Here is an 18,906-nt window from a genome sequence, read left to right on the forward strand (position 1 = left end):
GTATTTGGACTTTCAGAAGGCTTTCGATAAGGTCCCACATAAGAGATAAGCGTGCAAAATTAAGGCACATGGGTTTGGGTGCAAGGTATTGACTTGGATAGAGAACTGGTTGGTGGACCGAAAGAAAGTGTTGGAATAAACGGGTCGTCTTCCGAATGGCAGGCAGTGACTATTGGGTTATTGCAAGGATCAGTCCTAGGACCCCAGCTGTTCACAATATATATTAATGATCTGGACGAGGGAAATGGATGTAATATCTCCACAGTTGCTGATGACACAAAGCTGGGTGGGAGGGTAAGCTGTGAGGAGGATGTCGTGAAAATCCAGTACGATTTGGACAGGTTGGGTGATTGGGCCGAAACATGGCAAATGCACTATAATGTGGATAAATGTGAGGTTATCCACTTTGGTGGCAGAAACAGGAAGGCAGATTATTATTTGAAATGCAATAGTTTGGGAGAAGGGGAAGTGCAAAGAGACCTGGGTGTTCTTGTGCACCAGTCGCTGAAGGTAAGCATGCAGGTGCAGCAGGCGGTTAAGAAGGCAAATGTTATGTTGGCCTTCGTAGCAAGAGGGTTCGGGTACAAGAACAAGGATGTCTTGCTACAGTTGTACAGGGCCTTGGTGTGACCACACCTTGAGTATTTTGTGCAGTTTTGGTCGCCTTACCTCAGGAAGGACGTTCTTGCCATGGAAGGAGTGCAGCGAAGATTCACCAGGCTGATACCTGGGATGGCAGGAATGGCGTATGAGGAGAGATTGCGTCGATTGGGCTTATATCACTGGAGTTTAGAAGATTGAGAGGGGATCTCCTCGAAACCGATAAAATTATGTCAGGCCTGGACAGACTAGATGCAAGAAGGATGTTTCTGATGGCCGGGGAGTCCAGAAACAGTGGTCATAGTCTAAGAATAAGGGGTAAGCCATTTAGGACTGAAATGAGGAAGAATTTCTTCGCCCAGAGTGTGGTGAACCTGTGGCAATCTCTGCCACAGAGGGCGGTGGAGGCCAGTTCATTAAATATATTCAAGAAAAAGTTGGATATATTTCTTAAGGCTAAAGGGATCAAGGGATATGTGGAGAAGGCAGGGACAGGGCATTGTATTTTGATGAGCAGCCATGATCTCATTGAATGGTGGAGCAGGCTCGAAGGGCCGAATGACCTACTCCTGCTCCCATCTTCTATGTTTCTATGAGTGAGCTCAGGTCTTCTCATGTTACTCTATCCCAGTATGAGTGAGCTCAGGTCTTTTCATATTACACTATCCCAGTATGAGCGAGCTCAGATAATTTCATATTCCACTATCCCAGTATGAGCGCACGCAGGGTGTTTCATTTTACACTATCCCAGTATGAGCGAGCGCAGGGCTTTTCATATTACATTATCTCAGTATGAGTGAGCTCAGGTCTTTTAATAGTGCACTATCCCAGTATGAGAGAGCTCAGGTCTCTTCATATAAAACAATGCAAGTATGAGAGAGCTCAGGTATTTTCATGTTATACTTTCCCAGTAAGTGCTTGCGCAGTTCTTTTCATATTACACTATCCCAGTATGAGTGAGCTCAGGACTTTTTAGATTACACTATCCTAGTAAATGTGAGCTCAGGTCTTTTCATTTTACCCGATCCCAGTGTGAGTGTGCTCAGGTCTCTCCAAATCACACTATCACAGTATATGCGAGCTCAGGTCATTTCATATTCTATTTTCCCTGTATGGCTGACCTCAGGTTTTTTCTATTATGCTATCCCATTTTTGTGCGAGCGTAGGTCTTTTCATATTGCACTATGCCAGTACGAGCGAGCCCATGTCTTGAAATATTACAGTATCCCAGTATGAGAGAGCTCGGCTATTTTCATATTACACTATCCCAGTATTGGTGAGCTCATGCCTTTTCATATTACACTATCCCAGTATGAGAGAGCTCAGGACGTTTGATATTACACTATCCCGGTATGTGCGACATCAGGTCTTTTTATGACGCACTTTTCTAGTGTGAGCGAGCTCAGCTCTTTTCATGTTACACTACCCTAGAAAGAGTGAGCTCAGAACGTTTGCTATTACACTAATCCAGTATGAGCGAGCTCAGGTCTGTTTATGACGCACTTTTCAAGTGTGTGCCAACTCAGCTCCTTTCATATTACACTATCCCAGTATCAGCGAGCTCAGGTCTTTTCATATTACACTATCCCAGTATGAGCAATCTCAGGTCATTCCATATTACACTATCCCAGTATGAGTGAGCTCAGGTTGTTTCATATTACACTATCCCAGTATGTTCGAGCTCAGGTATCTTCATATTACAGTATCCCAGTATGAGTGAGCTCATGTCTTTTCATATTACACTATCGCTATATGAGGGAGCGCAGGTATTTTCCTGTTAAACTATCCCAGAATGAGCGAGCTGATGACTTCTCATATTACACTATCCCAGTATAGCGAGCTTAGATCTTCTCATCTTACATTATCCCTGCATGAGCGTTCACAGCACTTTTCATATTATATTATCACAGTATGTGCGAGCTCATGCCTTTTCATGTTACACTATCCCAGTATGAGCGAGCTCTGGGCATTTCATATTACAGTATCCCTGAATGAGAGAGCTCAGGGCTTTTCAATTTACTCTACCCAGTAAGAGTGTGCTCAAGTCGTTTCATGTTACAATATCCCGGTATGAGTGCACTCCTGTCTTTCAAATTACATTTATCCCAGTAGGCGCGAGCTCAGGTCTTTTTATGATGCACTATCCATGTATGTGCGAGCTCAGGTCTTTTCATGTTACACTGTCCCAGTATGAGTGAGCTCAGGGCATTTCATATTACACTCTCCCAGTATGAGTGAGCTCAGGACGTTTCATATCACTCTATCCCAATATGACCGAGATCAGCTCTTCTCCCATTACACTATCACAGTATTAGCGAACTCAGGTCTTTTCATATAAAGCAATCCCAGTATGAGCGAGCTCAGTTATTTTCATGATATACATTCCCAGAGAGAGCGAGCTCAGTTCTTTTCATGTTAAACTGTCCCACTATGAGTGAGCTCAGCTCTTTTATTATTACACTCTCCCAGTATGAAGGAGCTCAGGCCTTTTCATATTACACTATCCAAGTATGAGTGAGCTCAGCTCTTTTATTATTACACTCTCCCAGTATGAAGGAGCTCAGGCCTTTTCATATTACACTATCCAAGTAGGAGTGAGCTCAAGTCATTTCATATTATACTGTCCCAGTATGTGCGAGCTCAGGTCATTTAATTTTACACTATCCCAGTATGAGCGAGCTCAGGGCTTTTCATATTTCACTATCACAGTTTGAGTGAGCTCAGGTCTTTTCATATTACACTATCCCAGTACGAGTGGTCTTAGCTAATATCATATTACACTATCCCAGTATGAGTGAGCTCAGGTCTTTTCATATTGCACTATCCAAGTATGTGCGAGCTCAGGTATATTCATATTACACTGTCCCAGTATTAGCAAGCTCAGGTCATTCCATACTACACTATCCCAGTATGAGTGAGCTCCAGCTTTTTCATGTTACTATATCCCAGTATGATCGAGCGCAGGTATCTTCATATTACACTATTCCAGTATGAATGAGCTCAGGTCTTTTCATTTCACACTATCGCAATATGAGGGAGCGCAGGTATGTGCCTTTTCAACTACCCCAGAATGAGCTAGCTGATGTCTTCTCATATTACACTATCCCAGCATGAGCGATCTCAGGACTTTTCCTATTACATTATCCCAGTATGTGCGAGCTCAGGCCTTTTCATGTTACACTATCCCAGTATGAGCGAGCGCTGGGCATTTCATATTACACTATCCCTGAATGAGAGAGCTCAGGGCTTTTCAGTTTACACTATCCCATTAAGAGTGAGCACAAGTCGTTTCATGTTACACTATCCCGGTATGAGCGAACTCCTGTCTTTCATGTTACATTATCCCAGAAGGCGCGAGCTCGGGTCTTTTCTTGTTACACTGTCCCAGTATGAGTGAGCTCAGGACTTTTCATATTACACTATCACAGTACGAGCGTGCTCAGATCTTTTCATGTTACACTGCCCCAGTATGAGTGAGCTCAGCACTTTTCATGTTACACGAGCCCAGTATGAGCGATCTCAGTTATTTTCTTGTTAAACGATCCCAGTATGAGCGAGCTCAGGTCCTTTCTGATTACAATATCCCAGAATGAGAGAGTTCAGGTATTTTCTTTTTACACTATCCCAGTATGAGCGAGCTCAGGACTTTTCATATTACGCTATCCCGGTATGTGCGAGCTCAGGTCTTTTCACGTTACACTACCCCAGTAAGTGCGAGCTCAGGTCTTTTCATGTTACACTGTCCCTGGATGAGCGATCTTAGTTATTTTCATATTCCACAATCCCAGTATGAGTGAGCACAGGTCTTTTCGTATTCCACTATCCAAGTATGACAGAGCTCAGGTCTTTTCATATTAGAATATCCCAGTATGAACGAGCTCAGGTATTTTCATATTACACTATCCCTGTATGAGCGAGCTCAGATATTTTCATATTACACAATCCCAGAATGAGCGAACACAGGTCTTTTCACTTTACACTATCCCAGTATGAACTAGCTCAGGTCTTTTCATATTACTCTATCCCAGTATGAGTTGAGCTCAGGTGTTTTCATTTTACACTATCCCAGAATGAGTGAGCTCAGGCCTTTTCCTATTACAATACCCCTATATGAGCGAGCTCTGGGCTTTTCATGTTAAACTATCCCAGTATGAGTGACCTCAGATATTTTCGTGTTACACTATCCCAGTATGAGTGAGCTCAGTCTTTTCATGTTACTTTTTCCTTGCAAGTGTGGGTTCACGGCTTTTCATATCACACTATCCCAGTATGAGTGAGTTCAGATTTTTTCATAAACACCATCCAAGTATGAGCGAGTTCAGGTATTTTCATGTTACAATATCCCAGTCTGAGCGAACTTATCTCTTTCATATTACATTATCCCAGTTGGAGCGAGCTCAGTTATTTTCATGATACAGTATCCCAGTATGAGTAAGCTCAGCTCTTTTCATATTACACTATCCCAATATAAGCGAGCTCAGGCAATTTCATGTTACACTATCCCAGTATGAGCGAGCTCAGGTCTTTTCCTAATACTCTATCCCAGTATGAGTGAGCACAGGACTTTTCATATTACACTAACCCAGTATGAGTGAGCTCCTGTCTTCTCATATTACACTGTCCCAATATGAGCGAGCTTAGATCTTCTCTTATTGCACTATGCCAGTATGAGCGAGCTCAGCACTTTTCAAATAGCATTATCGCAGTATGTGCGAGCTCATGTCATTTCATGTTACGCTATCCCAGTATGTGCGAGCTCAGGTCATTATATGTTACACTATCCCAGTACGAGTGAGTTCAGGTCATTTCATATTACCCTGTCCCAGTATGAGTGAACTCTTTTCTTTTCATATTACCTTATCCCAGTATGTTTGAGTTCAGGTCTTTTCATATTACAATATCCCAGTGTGAGCGAGCTCATGTATTTTCATATTTCACTATCCCAGTATGTGTGAGCAAAGGACGTTTCATATTACCCCAACACAGTGTGAGCGAGCTCAGGTCTTTTAATATTACACGATCCACGTATGAGTGAGCTCATGACATGTCATATTATACTATCCTAGCTTTGTGTGAGCTCAGGTCGTTTCATATTACACTATCCCAGTAAAAGTGAGCTCAGGACTTTTCATATTACACTTTCCCAGTATGAGCCAGCTCAGGTCTCTTCTTGTTACACTATCCCAGTATTAGCGAGCTCAGGTACTTTCATGTTACACTATCCAAGTATGAGTGAGCACAGGACTTTTCATATTAGATTCTCCCAGTATGAGTGAGCTCATGTCTTCTCATATTACACTGTCCCAATATGAGCGAGCTTAGGGCTTCTCATATTCAACTATGCCAGTGGGCGAGCTCAGGACTTTTCATATTGCACTAACCCAGTATGTGCGAGCTCATGTCATTTCCTTTTACAATATCCGAGTATGAGCAAGTTCAGGTCTTTTCATATTACACTATCCCATTATGAGTGAGCTCATGTCTTCTCATATTACACTGTCCCAATATGAGCGAGCTTAGGTATTCTCATATTACACTATGCCAGTATGAGACAGCTCAGGACTTTTCATTTTGCACTATCCCAGTATGTGCGAGCACAGGTCACTTCATGGAAAACAATCACATTATGAGGGCGCTTAGGTTTTTCCCGTTATACTGTCCCTGTATGACTGAGCTCAGGACGTTAATATTACACTTTAACGAGTATGAGCGACCTTAGGTATTTTCATATTCCACTATTCCTTTATGAATGAGCGCAGGTCATTTCATATTACCCTATCCCAGTATGTGTGATCTCTGGTCTTCTTATATTACCCTATCCCAGTATGTTTGAGTTCAGGTCTCTTCATATTACACTATTCCAATATGAGCGAGCTCATGTATTTTCTATTTACACTATCCCAGTATGAGTGGGCTCATGCATTTTCATATTACACTATCCCAGTATGAGCGAGCTCATGTTTTCTGATGTTACACTGTCCCAGTATGTGAGAGCTTAGCTCTTCTCATATTACACTATCCTAGTATGAGCGAGCTCGTGTCCTCTCATATTACACTGTCCCATTATGAGCGAGCTCAGGACTTTTCATATTATACTGACCCAGTATGTGCGAGGTCAGGTCATTTCATGTTACACTATCCCAGTATGAGCGAGCTCACGGCTTTTAATTCTGCACGATCCTAGTATGAGCAAGCTGATGTCTTTTCATATGACAGAATAAAAGTATGTGCGTGCTCAGGTCCTTCACGTTACAATATCTCTGCAGAAGCGTTCTCAGGTCTTTTCATATTACACTATCCCAGGATGAGCGATCTTAGGCATTTTCATATTCCACTATCCCAGTATGAGTGAGCTCAGGTCTTTTCATATTACACCATCCCAGTATGAGCGATTTAGTTATTTTCATATTCCACTATCCCAGTATGAGTGAGCGCAGCTCTTTTTATATTATAATATCCCAGTATGTGTGCGCTCATGTCTTTTTATATTACACTACCCAGAATGAGCAAGCTCATGTCTTTTCATGTTACCCTATCCCAGTATGAAGGAGCTCAGGTCTTTTTATTCTGCACCATCCCCGTATGAGGGAGTTCAGGTTCTTCATATAACACATTCACAGTATGAGCGAGCTCAGGTCTTTTCACGTTACACTATCCCAGTAAGAGCGAGCTCAGGTCTATTCATATTACACAATCCCACTATGAGCGATTTTAGGTATTTTCATATTCCACTATACTAGTATGAATGAGCTCAGGTCATTTCATATTACATTTTCCCAGTATGAGCGAGCTCTGGTCTTTTAATATTACCCTATCCCAGTATGAGTGAGCTCTGATCTTTTAATATTATACTATCCCTGTGTGAGCGCGCTCATGTATTTTCATATTACACTATCCAAGTATGAACGAGCGCAGGTCTTTTCATATTACACTATCCCAGTATGAGTTGAGCTCAGGAGTTTTCATATTACAATATCCCAGAATGAGTGAGCTCAGGCCATTTTATATTACACTATCCCAGTATGAGCGAGCTCTGTTTTTTCATATTACACTATCCCTGTATGAGAGAACACAGGGCATTTCATGTTAATCTATCACAGCATGAGAGACCTCAGATCTTTTTATGTTACAATATCCCAGTATGAGTAAACTCAGTTCTATTTATGTTACACTATCCCAGTATGAGTGAGCTCAGTCTTTTCATGTTACATTATCCTTGCATGAGTGAGTTCAGGGCTTTTCATTTTACACTATCCCAGTATGAGTGAGCTCCGGTTTTTTCATATACTGCATCCAACTTTGAGCGAGTTCAGGCATGTTCATGTTACAATATCCCAGTCTGAGCGAACTCATCTCTTTCATATTACATTATCCCAGTTGGAGCGAGCTCAGTTCTTTTCATGATACAATATCCCTGTATGAACGAGCTCACGTCTTTTTTTATTTCACTTTCCAGTATGAGTTAGCTCAGCTCTTTTCAAATTACTCTCTCCCAGTGAGGATATAGAATGCAAAATATGGTAACAACTCACTTCGCATAGCCAAGGGCCCTGTCAATCTAAAATGGAGGATCCTGTCAGCATAAAATGGTGGTGAAATGTCGACATCGCTGAGTCACTTGCATATTGTAAGAAATGATCATGTTAACTCAAGAATCTGTGAAGGCAGCAGGAAGTAAAATAAAAGAAGCTAAACTGATCTGTGGCTGCTAATATGGCTGGCACCCACGATGTCACACCTTGCTGGTGGAAACAGTGTAGGGCGGAGTGCAGAGGTTATACAGACAATAGGCGATCAGAAAACACATTACCATGATTGCAAACGCATTCATATAATGATTAGGTGATCGTGAAACCATTACCAGGATATTTACTTAACTATAAACCATTCAGTGAAATGTGACTTCTTTGTTTCATACTGGCAGGCCAGGAAATCAAATTAAATGTATACGTGTACAGCTCGGGATTGGTGCAGACTGTACGATGTGTTAATGTCTTCTCAAATGCAAGTATAATAATGTGGCACACTGTATGAAAGATTGCTTGCTCTGGTTTAACCTGTCGGACTCTTCTGGAGTCAGGACGGTGCGGTATCAGAGTAAGTCTCCCGGGATGACGGAATAAAAACTGTTGAACTCAACCAGTATTCGACTCAGTGTTTGTACTGAACCAGATTGAGGACCAAAAGAATCCGTTTCAACACTTAGTGTCAGAAGTGGGATCTCAACGGACGATCACTGAGAATTCACGAAATTAAGAGCCGAACTAGTTTTGGACGTGAGAGGAGGAAATGGGCCCCCAGAGTGAGTATGTTTCAATTTACCACCTCGGTTTTCCTCTGATCCGTAAGTCCGATAAAAGTTTTGCCACTCGCTAATTCTTGCGTGGTGTCCCGACGAGATCTGGGTCAATCTGGCGAATACTGTGTAAACTTAAGAAATAAGTATCCAAGTCGGGTAACGCGCCGGCCTCGTATTTCATTTGGTCTGCTCAGGCTCCGATTGGACTAAAAAGTAGATAAGTAGTGATTTTAGAGAAAGAGAAAAAGAATACTTGAAAGAAAGTAAAAAGAGAGAGTCGGGGACTCTAGAGCTTGAGCACCTTGTACTCGGGGGGTGCAAGATAAGGGTCGTATAAGTTGAATAATTAGAGTTTAAGAATACCTGTACCAGGCGGTGACAGAGGCTAAATTTACGATTTGAATAATTAGGCTAAGAATACCATTACCAGACGGTGCCAGAGGCTAAAATTACTATTTGATGAATATAGACGACTCACTGTGTTTTTGTTTGGTCTAAATATTGTAGTTATTGTATTGTGGTGTTTAGATTTGTGTGCCGGTATCCGTGAAATATACGAGACACTTTTAAAAATGTAACTCGAATCCTGAAAGGGAGCCCTTAGTGTAAGAGAACAATGGGTAATTACCTAGACACAACAAGTGACGAGGGCAGTGCCTTACAAACATTGTGTGACAAATACCCGGACAAAGCCCAACAATTGAGACTACTCTCAGGGGGTTTAAATAAAAAGTTAGGCAGTGAACAATGGCCACTAGGGGGTCCCAAAAGTTTAGAAACGGTTAAACAAGCTCAAGAAATTATTTGGAAAAAGAACATGGGAAGCAAGACTAAAAAACTAATTGGACTCTGGCGACAGTACTGCCAAGAAATTAAAGACAGTTCCCTATTAGCCAGCTGGCAAGAAAATGCTGTTAAATTAGGAATAAAGTTAACTGAAGGAGGAAATCCTCAACCCATTGAAATACTTAAGAAAGAATGTGCACTTGAGAAAAGGTCAAAATCTGAAAAGGCGCCAGACAAAAAGGATAAAATTGAACTACGTAGTTCAATGGTTGGCCTTAGATTGAAAGAGGTAGACGGAACAGATGAGGACTTAGACAATTGGATGTACAGAACTCCTAATGCGCCACTTCCCCAGCCACCCCAGTACATCAATAATTACCCCTCCCTTCCAACGTCGGCCTCACTAGCGATGCCTAATACTACCCCTCCAGCAACCCTCTCCGCAACCAGTCCCCCATTCACTCCAGGAATACCCCCAACCACCTTACCCGATAGTGCCACAGGGGTTACTGATCCCATAAGTAGTCGGACCCGGTTACAAACGGCAGGACAGACAAACCCTGTGCCAAATTATACTCCTACCCGGAGTGATAAGAAAAAGAAAAAGAAGGAAGAAGAGAAACGGGAAAATAAGAAAAGAGTCAGACAGTTAGTTCAACATAAATCCACTCAGGAAAGCGACACTGAGTCATGTAGTTACATTCCCGATTCGGAGGATGATTTATCACCTCCTGAGGATCATGAGTCAGAATCAAAAAATCATTCCGGTAACCCACCCAGGAACCTTCCAGTGAGAAAGATGCCAAACCCAGATCAGGCTACTGCCGCAGCTAACCCCACCATAGATGTATTCTTCCCATGGAAGCCGAATGAATTAATGTCTATCCTAACTAATGCGCCGGATCGCCACAAAGCGCCTCAAAAGTTTGTGGACTTTTTACGAACCACCATTCAAGTGTACAATGCTGAATCCCGAGATTTATGGGCTTTAATCCAACAAGTACTGACCCCCTCGGAACATACTCGATTCTTAACTCACTTGCGACATGCTAATCTGGCAGCCCTAAATGTGGCCATGGGGAATGACAATGATAGAATAACAGCTATGCTTACGGCTGCTAGTCAAACAATTCAGAAGCCTATTAACATATCCAATGTCCTAGATACTATGCCAAAGAAAGATGAGGGACCTGAGGAATTTTTGGAGAGATTCTGTGAGGTTTATCAGGGACAGTCGGGGGACACCAATTATCAAGGAGGAGCCAATTCACCCCAATTCTGCGCCATTCTGATGAACTGCCTTCCGGCTGCTGTAGCAACCGCAATTAAAACCAATAATATGAACTGGGCAGAAAATAGCCCAGCTCAAATTACTAGAGCCATAAAATATTATTGGAAAGAGAGTAAAGGTTTGGAGAACCAACCCCAGAAGACATTAAAAACAGAATATGTCGTGAAGGAAGACCCAATTCAACCACACACGATAGACAGGACAGGGTATCAGATGGAACCTCAATACTGTACCCCTGGATGGGTAGACTCTCAGAATTATGGATATTACACTCATCCAAACGGCCCCGATGCTACTGCATACGGCCAACCATACGCCCCTCCACAACAGAATTATGGAGGTAGAGGAAGGGGTAGAGGACAAGGACGGGGATACCAAGGTCCAAGACAAGGGCAGTGTTATAACTGTGGAGAGGATGGCCACTGGGTCAGAGACTGCCAATCCTTAGCCTCTGGAGACCCACCTAGGAGAGGCAGGGGAAGATGGAAAGGAAACAAAGGAGGACCTAGAGGAGGCAGGGGAGGTTATACCAATTTCTCCCAGAACAATCCATTCCCACAGAATTGTCTAGCTAATCTAATGGTCAGCACTTTACACTCGGACCGAGAACCCTTATTAATGTTGCAAATCCAGGATCAATGATATCCCTTTTTAGTAGACATTGGAGCCGCCATGTCCTCTGTCCAATCGGACCTTAAACTTCCCCGATCCAACAAGACCCAGGAATTATCAGGCTTCCAAGGTCAAATGATCAAGTATGCTATGTCAGAACCAGTTCAGGTGACCTACAAAAATCAATCTGCAACCCACCAAGTTGTAATAACTACCGGCTTGGACTGCAATTTAATGGCCAGAGACTTACTATGTGCATTCCAACTCAAACTTGATTGTGGTGATGAAGGAATAGCAATAGGACATTGGGCAAATAAAAGGCAATGTTATGTTTCGACTACACCTCAATGGTGGTCGCTCGACCTCAATGCATCCTCCTATCATGTGACACTGGCATATGATCGAAGTGGAAATGATAGGATCCTTGAGGATTATTTTAAAGATCAGTAAGGTACCGAATGGACAATCTACCTCAAGGCTGTAGTAACTGGACCTGAGGGAAAAGCAGAGTTTGTGCAGGTTCCCTTACACTTTTGGAAGCAGCCTTCGACAATGGCCCCTCATATCACGCGGGAAGTTAACCAGCCTTTCCATGCCAAAATTTGGGGCCCATGGTAAAACGAGCGATCGATCAGGCAAACCCTGAATGTCACCAACCGCAACAGTTACCCGGAGGTCTGATGGTCCAATTTTACCAAAACCCTGAGCCTAGCCTGACTGTGGTGCACCGTCATGTAGGGAAAGACATACTGGAGTATGTGAATCCACAGGTATGGACAGAAGACCCAACGCATGTAGGTCTAACCGGCATAAAACCCATTGAGATCCCAGTGAAGGAAAATGTGACCTTGCCAACGGTACGACAATACCCTTTGAAACATCAAGCTCTTCCGAGTATAGACAGACTCATTAAGGGATTGTTGGAGCAGGGGATTTTGGTAACTTGCCAATCCAGTTGCAATACACCCATCCTGGCTGTTCCGAAGCCTGGTAAGCCTGATCAGTTCCGCCTAGTGCAGGATTTACGAGCAATAAATGCGATTGTTCAGCGACTTCATGCGCTAGTACCTAATCCAGCACACATCTTGGCCTCGATACCTGCTGATGCTACAGTTTTTGCGGTAGTCGATCTCCAGCACGCCTTTTTCTCCCTGCCATTGGCCACTACTAGCCAATACCTTTTTGCCTTCACTTACAACGGTCAGCAGTATACGTGGACTCGATTACCCCAGGGCTTTGTGAATTCACCTACCCTGTTTTCGCGGTGCCTTCAACAGCAATTACAGACACTGACATTAAATTGTGGCTCCAATCTGATCCAGTATGTGGATGACCTTCTCATTGCTAGCCCTGATGAGCTAAGTAACAGAGAGGACACTATTCAGTTGTTGAACTATCTCTCAGAATTAGTATATGTGGTATCTCCAGCGAAAGTATTGGTGGCTCAGAAGACAGTTAAATTTCTTGGAGTTATGTTATCAGCCGAAAACCGCAGTTTGGAAACTAGCAGAATACAGCCAATATGCGAGACGACAACCCCTAAAACGGCCAAACAAGTCAGGCAGTGGCTGGGAATGGTTAATTATTGTCGACAGTGGATACCTAATATTGCAGTATTAACCAAACATCTGACTCCCTACACGGCTAAAGAGGGAGAGTTTGAGCTGGATCTACAGGCACAGCAGGCATTTGAGGAATTAAAACAGGATCTGATCCAAGCACCAGCCCTGGGATGACCCCTGTATGATAGGCCATTCCAGTTATATTGCACAGTAATGAACGATTGCTCAACAGCAGTTCTGATTCAGAAGCATGGAGATAAGCATCGACCGGTAGCTTATTATTCATCAAAACTGGATCCGGGAGCCTTAGGACATCCCTATTGCACCCAGATCCTTACAGCCATCTACAACAGTCTACAGTCAGCTGCTAATATGACACTTCAGCAGGACATTACCGTGTATAGCTCTCACTCAGTCACTGCGTTATTGGGGCAATTGCAGACCCAACACCTGACTACCGCCAGGCAAAATACGTATGAAATATACTTACTGAACAATCCTCGGCTAGCATTTAAACACTGTAGCATTATCAACCCTGCCACTTTCCTTGCATATCCGCCCTCCGAGAGTGATGAACCAAGCCATGATTGCTTAAACCTCATTAAGGATGATACCTCAGTCCGACCTGATCTGTCTGACACTCTTATTGCAGATCCCAATATTACCATGTATACGGACGGCAGTTCTTCAGTTGATGAGATGGGAAAACGAATTTGTGGTTATGCAATTGTAAATCAGGAAGGTGTCACATTAGAATCAGCAGCCTTTGAATCCCCTTTTTCTACCCAGAAAGCCGAACTGTTTGCATTCATACGAGCTTGTACTTTGGGAGAAGGATTAAAAATCAATGTACATACAGACTCTAGATATGCCTTAGGAGTAGTTCACGACTTTGGACAATTGTGGAAAAATAGAGGTTTTCTGACCTCTTCGGGCAGCCCGATCTCTCACCGTCAGTTAGGCTCAGATCTCTTGCAAGCCCTTTTACTCCCCAAACAGATAGCTGTGATTAAATGCTCTGCCCATACCACTGGCCATAACCCGTTAGATATAGGAAACCGCCGCGCTGATGAGGTGGCCAAAAATGCTTCTAGGAGTCACCAAATGATTGTGCCCCGAATGATGAGGCAGACTAAAAATTCCAAAAAGAATCAGTCTACCTCGGAAAAACTAATGCCAACCATCCAAGAGGTGATTAAGTTGCAGGAGGACGCTCCTGATAGTGATAAGCATTTGTGGAGAGAATTGGGATGTGTATATAACCCTTTATCAAAACTCTGGACTACTCCCGCGGAACAGACTTGCATGTCTGATGAGCTAGCTTTATGGGTTATTGAATGTGTACACTTTGCAACTCATTGTGGTGCCAGGGCAGTGGGTGATTTGCTTTTAAGTACTTGGTGGCATCCAAGACTTCAAGCAATAGCACAGAACATTAGCGATCGATGCCTGATTTGTCAACAACACAACCCTGGAAAGGGAGTGCCTTGTGAATGGGGAAAAACCCCTTTACCTGAGGGTAACTTTGAGACCCTGCAAATGGACTACATTGAGTTGGAAAGATGTCAGTGTTACAAATACGTACTTGTCATTGTAGATGTATTTAGTAAATGGATCGAGGCATATCCAACCACAGACAATAAAGCCTCTACTGTTGTTAAGGTATTGCTGAGAGAGATCATACCTCGGTATGGTGTTCCAACTCGTTTAAGTTCTGACAAAGGTCCTCACTTCACTGCCGAAGTGAACAAGGAGCTTTGTACCCAGTTGAACATTCATCAGCAATTGCATTGTACTTATCGACCACAGGCTGCAGGACTTGTCGAAAGAACCAATCAGACTCTGAAGAACAAACTTGCTAAACTGGTAGCCGAAACCGGCTCCACTTGGTTGAAATTGCTTCCTGTGGCTCTCTTTCAGATCCGCACCACACCAGCAGGTAAAGCACGACTTACACCTGCTGAGATTATCTATGGTAGACCACCCAAGACTCCCTGGAACCAAAATGCTCCTACAACGGTGCATTTTCACCATATGACTGAAGAAATGACGACCTATGTCTTGGCTCTTACTAAGGTTTTGTGGGGGCTGCATTCACAGGTCCGTGCTGCATATGGTGAACTTCCTGACTTATCTGGTTCTCTAAAAATTGAACCAGGTTCGTATGTGATGGTTAAGAACTGGACTCGTAAAAGTCTAGATCCAAGGTGGGAAGGTCCATATCAGGTCTTACTAACAACCCCGACTGCAGCTAAGGTCGAGGGAAGAAGCGCATGGGTGCATTTCCACCACTGTAAATTGATTGGAGAAACCAATCAAAAGGGGGGGGAGATAATCAGTAGTAAATCAGGAGAGTATATAGTAGATTTTAGAGATAATCAGTAGTAAATCAGTACAGTATATAGTAGATTTTACGAACAATCATTAATTTTATTTTGATTGATCAGCCATTGATAGGAGACTACAGAACTCGTGCTCGGCCTTGATAGAAGTGACTGCAGCTTTGGAAGTCGGCAGCTTACGACCTAACCACTTTGCAAGGGTGGTACCAACCTAATTATAATCGGAACAGCCAGCCTCCAGCCTTAGTCCTTACTAATACTTCAGGAGTTGGTAGGCCGAAGGGGCCAATATGTTTAACGAAGAGTGTGCCGGGAGGTATAGAAGTAGGACGCAGTAAAGGTTTCCAAAATGTTAATGTAACAAAATGTATTCACACCAGAGGCTGTGGCCAAGGTTTCTTCCAATTAGATCATGCCGGAACCCCCAATAGGACAAGTGGGGGACCATGGGAAGGAATGGAAATCAGATGGGGTTGGAGGATTCGTGAGGCATTAGACGACAATTTAATTGCATATAATGGGACCTATTTTCTATGTGGTCACCAAGCCTATCCATGGTTACCCCGGGATTGGACGGGTTCTTGTTACTTAGGTTATGCAGTACCTTTTATTCACCACTTGACTAAGATTGGGGAACACCACGAATTTAAGAAACACGAGACCAAAAGAGAGCTAGGAGCTTTTAATCGATTTTTCGGCGTAATAAACCCTCCCTATGGAATAATGAGCTTGATGGATGAAACAAGGAATCTGGCAAGGCTACTAGAGATATTTGCCAATGACACTGAGGAAGCTATAGCAGACATGAGTGCCGAAATGATAGCCATTAGAACAGTAACCCTCCAGAATCGAATGGCCTTAGATTACCTCCTTGCAGCACAAGGAGGAACCTGTGCCTTGATAGGAAGTGAGTGCTGTACTTATATCCCTGATAGCTCGGAAAACATAACCAACATTGTCAAACATATCCGGGATGCAGTAAGTCAGTATAAGAAACCTAAGCCAGGAGATGACTGGATTGATTGGATCATTGGAGGATGGCTAGGATCAATGGGACAAACTCTGCTACATGGGCTAGTGGTGGTACTTGCCGTAATTATGTGCATTTTTCTAGTTTTCACGCTGATTAAGTGTTGCTGCAATAGATTAGGAGCAACTGTAATTCCAAGTCAATTGGTACAAAGGAAACCATCAGAAGAAGAAATTAAATTTGAGAAGGAATTAATGGAGGAGGAGTATAATAGACTCAATAAGATAGAGATGGACCAGTAGGATGAAGCCCAGAATCACTGGGTACCTTAGATGGTTATCATGGAATGATAAAAGGGGGGAATGAGGATATAGAATGCAAAATATGGTATCAACTCGCTTCGTATAGCCAAGGACACTGTCAATCTAAAATGGAGGATCCTGTCAGCATAAAATGGTGGTGAAATGTCGACATCGCTGAGTCACTTGCATATTGTAAGAAATGATCATGTTAACTCAAGAAACTGTGAAGGCAGCAGGAAGTAAAATAAAAGAAGCTAAACTGATCTGTGGCTGCTAATATGGCTGGCACCCACGATGTCACACCTTGTTGGTGGAAACAGTGTAGGGCGGAGTGCAGAGGTTATACAGACAATAGGCGATCAGAAAACACATTACCATGATTGCAAACGCATTACCATAATGATTAGGTGATCGTGAAACCATTACCAGGATATTTACTTAACTATAAACCATTCAGTGAAATGTGACTTCTTTGTTTCATACTGCCAGGCCAGGAAATCAAATTAAATGTATACGTGTACAGCTCGGGATTGGTGCAGACTGTACGATGTGTTAATGCCTTCTCAAATGCAAGTATAATAATGTGGCACACTGTATGAAAGATTGCTTGCTCTGGTTTAACCTGTCGGACTCTTCTGGAGTCAGGACTGTGCTGTATCAGAGTAAGTCTCCCGGGATGACGGAATAAAAACTGTTGAACTCAACCAGTATTCGACTCAGTGTTTGTACTGAACCAGATTGAGAACCAAAAGAATCCGTTTCAACACTAGTATGAGGGAGCTCATGTCTTTTCATATTACACTATCCCAGTATGTATGAGGTGAGGACGTTTCATATTACACGATACCCAGTATGAGCGAGCTCAGGTCTTGTAATATTACATGATCCAAGTATGAGTGAGCTCATGTCATTTCATATTATACTATCCCAGCTTTGTGTGAGCTCAGGTCGTTTCATATTACACTATCCCAGTAAGAGTGAGCTCAGGACATTTCATATTACACTATCCCAGTATGAGCCAGCTGAGGTCTTTTCTTGTTATACTATGCCAGTATAAACGAGCTCATGTTTTCTCATATTACACTGCCCCAAAATGAGCGAGCTTAGGTCTTCTCATATTACACTACCCCAGTATAAGCGAGCACAGGCTTTTTCTTATTGCACTATCCCAGTATGAGCGAGCTCAGGTCTTTTCATCTAACTCAATCACTGTCTGAGCGAGCTTAGGTCTTTTCATATAACAAAATCACAGTAAGGGTGAGCACAGGTCAGTTCCCATTACACTATCCCTGTATGAGGGAGCTCAGGTCTTTTCATGTTACACTATCCCAATATGAGAGATGTAAGGTATTTTCATATACCACTCTCACAGTATGAGTGAGCTCAGGTCTTTTCATATAACAAAATCACAGTATGAGTGAGCTTAGGTCTTTTCCCATTATACTATCCCTGTATGACTGAGCTCAGGTCTTTCATGTTACACTATCCCAGAATGAGTGATCTAAGTTTTTTCATATACCACTCTCACAGTATGAGTGAGCTCAGGTCTTTTCATAAAACAAAATCACAGTATGAGTGAGCACAGGTCTTTTCCCATAACACTATCCCAGTATGAATGAGCTCAGGTCATTTCATATTACCCTATCCTATATGATTGAACTCTGGTCTTTTCATATTACCCTATCCCAGTATGTTTGAGTTCAGTTCTTTTCATATTACACTATCCCAGTATGAGCAAGCTCATGTATTTTCATATTACACTATCCCGGTATGAGCGAGCTCATGTCTTCTCATATTACACTGTCCCGTTATTAGCGAGCTCAGAACTTTTCATATTATACTGTCCCAGTATGGGCGAGTTCAGGTAATTTCATGTTAAACTATCCCAGTATGAGCGAGCTCAGGGCTTTTCATTCTGCACCATCCCAGTATGAGCGAGCTGATGTCTTTTCATATAACACAAACAAAGTATGAGCGTGCTCAGGCACTTCACGTTACACTGTCCCTGTAGAAGCGTTCTCGGGTCTTTTCACGTTACACTATCCCGGTAAGAGCGAGCTCAGGCCTATTCATATTACACTATCCCACTATGAGCGATCGTAGGTATTTTCATATTCTCCTATACTAGTATGAGTGAGCTTA

General features: G+C 42.8%; 1 protein-coding gene across 1 annotated transcript; it reads left to right on the forward strand.

Moving 5' to 3' along the window:
* The first annotated feature begins 15,948 nt into the window (after positions 1-15,948).
* On the forward strand, positions 15,949-18,303 carry LOC147092582 (endogenous retrovirus group PABLB member 1 Env polyprotein-like). Its single transcript, XM_085975640.1, has 2 exons — positions 15,949-16,584; positions 18,295-18,303. The coding sequence occupies exons 1-2, from the start codon at positions 15,949-15,951 to the stop codon at positions 18,301-18,303; spliced, it is 645 nt and encodes a 214-aa protein (XP_085831766.1).
* Positions 18,304-18,906: the final 603 nt, after the last annotated feature.

Source organism: Somniosus microcephalus, unplaced genomic scaffold (genome assembly GCF_052327205.1).
Source record: "Somniosus microcephalus isolate GS21.2 unplaced genomic scaffold, FLI_Smic_1.0 unresolved_chr2, whole genome shotgun sequence".
Lineage (NCBI taxonomy): Eukaryota > Metazoa > Chordata > Chondrichthyes > Squaliformes > Somniosidae > Somniosus > Somniosus microcephalus.

Excerpts from the sequence above, each read along its gene's own strand:
- LOC147092582 (XM_085975640.1), top strand. The coding sequence starts at position 15,949 with ATGGAAATCAGATGGGGTTGGAGGATTCGTGAGGCATTAGACGACAAT.